Genomic DNA, 3,202 nt, shown 5'->3' with positions numbered 1-3,202 from the left:
ATTTATTGCTACCACTTTGCCCCCTGACTGGTTGCAGCTTAGCTCTCCTCACTACTACCTTTGTAGTGTCTGAAATTATCTTTTTATTAATGTGTTACTCTCTCAGTTGCTTTAGCAATTGGAAAAGGTGCAAGGGATTTCTAAAAATCAACTATAAAGACTTGTTCATTCACCCCAGAGCTGGCAGACTGAGTAAATACGGGCTGATTTGTATATGCTATGGCATGTTTGAGTGGTGCTTCCTTCTGTCATGGTATGTGCTTGTCTCCTGATTTAGGACCTTGCTTTATTCTTCTGAGACTGACTTGTTCAAGCACTCCCTAGTGAAATCTGGGAATATAAAAGCAGTTGTTGGGCTAAAGGACCAGAGGGTAGTGAGCAGCATCAGGACCCTGCAGGAGCAGCAAGTGGAGTTGGTGTGGCTCTCAGGGGCAGGAGGGTGAGTTTGGGGGTGCTGGTTTGGGGTGGTCTCAGTGTGGCAGGTGGGATAAAAGTGAGGAAACATCTTGGATGTAGAACAAGTGGGTTCCTGTTCTTCCTGGAGTGGTGCTGAGCACAGAACAGGCACTTGTTATTTCAACTGCTTTTCTTTGTGCTGATCTCCCTTCAGGAGCAAGGACAGGCAGACCCTGATGCCCCCTGAAGAAACTGTTACAGCCTTTGCTGAAGTAGAAGGGATGAGAGAGGCCTTGGTGGGCACCACTGCAGCCAACAGCATCGTGGTGTGGTCGGTGTTTCCTTGCCATTACACGGTTTAGGGGGGTGGGGGCTGTAGCAGAGAGCTGTAGGGCTGTGCAGGGGTGCTGGCTGGCTGCTGAGCCACCTGTGAAATGGTGGTTGTCAGAGGGCCTGCAGTGTGACCCCGCAGTCTCATGGACAGGGAATGAACTGTGCTGCTGTAATTCCATTGCTTTTGCATCATTCTCATTACACCCTCCCTGTGGCCTCTTGGCTTGTTTGGTTGACATGGAACCAAACCCATGTCCATCTTGCATAGTGGTGTAACTGTGATTAGAGGATGAAAATGTATCAGAGTTTGTTTTCACCAACTGCAGGAACCTGAAAACGGGCCAGCTCCTGAGGAAGATGCACGTTGGTTATTCCTACCCAGCTTCCATCTGCCATCGAGCATATTCCGACTCTGTACGTACATGAAATTCAGTTCATGCTTGGGCTGCACTGACTGGGCTGGGGACGCAAAGGATTGAGGTTTCTTGAGGATTGAAGATAAATGAATAAATCCATTGGGTCACTGAGCTGTCACTCTGCTGTGTTGCATCAGCCCTTATCAGCCAGCTGCTGCTTCGGTTTTTATCTAATTTGATAAGGAAAGTAAACCATTTCTGTTTTCTTCAGTAAAAATAATGTATCACTGTCCATGGGGCTGCGATTAGAGAGAGACTGCAGCTGTTAATTTTTGGAAAATTCTTTGCGTTTTTCCCTTCCTGCTGTTGTTTTTAGTGATGTATTTTCCCTCTCTCTATCAGGGCCTTCTGTTTGTTGTTTTAAGCCATCCACATGCCAAAGAGAGCGAATCCTGTGGAAACCCAGCGTTCCGCGTGGTGGCCTTCAACCCCAGGACAGGCAGGAGCCGGGGGGTGATGTTCTCCTCCCTCCCACCGAGCCCTGCAGGGAGGCAAGTGCTGGGGGCTGGGGGCTGTTCTGGCTCCTTCCAGGGGCTGTGGGAGGGCCCGGAGAGTGGAGCAGCGCTGGCAGGGATCCCGTTGCCATCCCCCCAGCGATAAGGGGCTGCATCCGGCGCTGCCGCGTGTCCGGTGCGCGGCGGGCAGGGCTGGGGGTGTGGGTGGGACGCTTCCTGCTGTGCCCTGACCCTCGCCCCAGCACTGGGGCTGGGGGCCTGTGTCCCTGGGCTCCTCAGGCAATCCCGTGCTCCTGCCTGCAGCAGTGGCACTCTTGGCTGCTGGAGAGCCCCCGGCCAGGTTGGTTTGTGTGGAGCAGTGCTGCAGGCAGATGGCCTTTTCCTTCCTGTGCCCTGTGTTTTGAAGCGTCAGCAGGTTCAGCCTCAGCTTCAAGGCTCAGTCTTGCAGTGTTCCTTGCACAGGAAATGTGATGGATGTGTGGGAGGAGCAGTGGATCAAGGTCTTGCTTACTGAACAGTTATGGAATCACAAAATGGTTTGGGTTGGAAGGGACCTTAAAGATCGTCCAGTTCCACCCCCTGCCGTGGGCAGGGACACCTTCCACTAGACCAGGTTGCTCCAAGCCCTGTCCAGCCTGGCCTTGAACACTTACAGGGATGGGGCTTTCTTTACAGAGTTGTTTTTAAGAGTACCTTTTTTTAAGAGTCCATCTTCTTCAAGTATGTTCTGAGTCTCAAGGAGCATTTTCTTGACCTCCTCCTTTCTCGGCTGTGCTGGAGGCACAGCCCGGACTGTAGCCTGACTGCAGTTGGGCAATAATCTGTACCTGAACCCCAAGCTAAGGGAACAAACCCTGCACTGCGTGGTGTTTTTGCAGACCTCCTGCCATGTGCTGACTGCCCTTGTCCCTGCAGGTACCTGGAGGGTGACGTGTGGGACACGGCGGGAGCGGCGGTGCTGACGTCGGGTGCCGTGGCCGTGTGGGACCTGCTGCGGGGCCGCTGCACGGCACTGCTGCCCCCGGGCCCCGCGGGGCGCTGGGCCCTGGCACGCTGGGCCACGGCCGGGGCCGGGCTGCTGGCCGGGCAGCGTGATGGCACCGTCCGGCTGTACCACTACCGGCAGCCCCAGCCGGGAGCCGCCTGACGGGGCAGGACCCCATCACCGGTACCCCGATGCTGCTGGGGCTGCGTGTGCCAGGCGTGTGTGATGCCATTAAATGTTGCCTTTGGATGACTCCGTGTCTGCTGCTGCCATACTGGGGCACTGTTGGGGGGCAGCACGGCCACAGGACCTGCTGTCCTGCTGTCCTGGACCAGCAGTGTGTCCTGAGAACTTAGAAGGCCACTGGGATCCTGGAGCATTGGGAAGAGCCTTCCCAGCAGATTAGGGAAGTGATTCTGTCCCTCTGCTCAGCCCTGGGGAGGCACATCTGCAGTGCTGTGTCCTGAGGACAGGAGGGACATGGAGCTCCTGGAGCAGGTCCAGAGGAGGCTGTGGAGGTGCTGAAGGGACTGGAGCATCTCCCTTATGAGGAAAGGCCGAGGCAGCTGGGGCTGTTCAGCCTCGAGAAGAGACACCGAGAGGGAACCACCCCAATT

At 55.1% G+C, this 3,202-nt stretch overlaps 1 protein-coding gene across 1 annotated transcript; it reads left to right on the top strand.

The window, feature by feature from the left end:
- Nucleotides 1-1,065: 1,065 nt before the first annotated feature.
- Nucleotides 1,066-2,747, top strand: LOC114073655 (partner and localizer of BRCA2-like). Its single transcript, XM_027911380.1, has 3 exons — nucleotides 1,066-1,143; nucleotides 1,488-1,636; nucleotides 2,516-2,747. Exons 1-3 carry the CDS (start codon nucleotides 1,087-1,089, stop codon nucleotides 2,745-2,747), a joined length of 438 nt encoding a protein of 145 aa, XP_027767181.1. The 5' UTR covers nucleotides 1,066-1,086.
- The last annotated feature ends 455 nt before the right edge of the window (nucleotides 2,748-3,202 follow it).

The sequence above is a fragment of the Empidonax traillii genome, unplaced genomic scaffold (genome assembly GCF_003031625.1).
Source record: "Empidonax traillii isolate 1590-97213 ecotype Southwest subspecies unplaced genomic scaffold, ASM303162v1 scaffold8262:size12114, whole genome shotgun sequence".
Lineage (NCBI taxonomy): Eukaryota > Metazoa > Chordata > Aves > Passeriformes > Tyrannidae > Empidonax > Empidonax traillii.
This window is presented reverse-complemented; position numbering and strand designations above follow the sequence as displayed.

Excerpts from the sequence above, each read along its gene's own strand:
- LOC114073655 (XM_027911380.1), top strand. The coding sequence starts at position 1,087 with ATGCACGTTGGTTATTCCTACCCAGCTTCCATCTGCCATCGAGCATAT. Across the intron at positions 1,144-1,487 it reads ATCGAGCATATTCCGACTCT|GGCCTTCTGTTTGTTGTTTT; the intron begins GTACGTACATGA and ends TCTCTCTATCAG. Across the intron at positions 1,637-2,515 it reads CCACCGAGCCCTGCAGGGAG|GTACCTGGAGGGTGACGTGT; the intron begins GCAAGTGCTGGG and ends TTGTCCCTGCAG.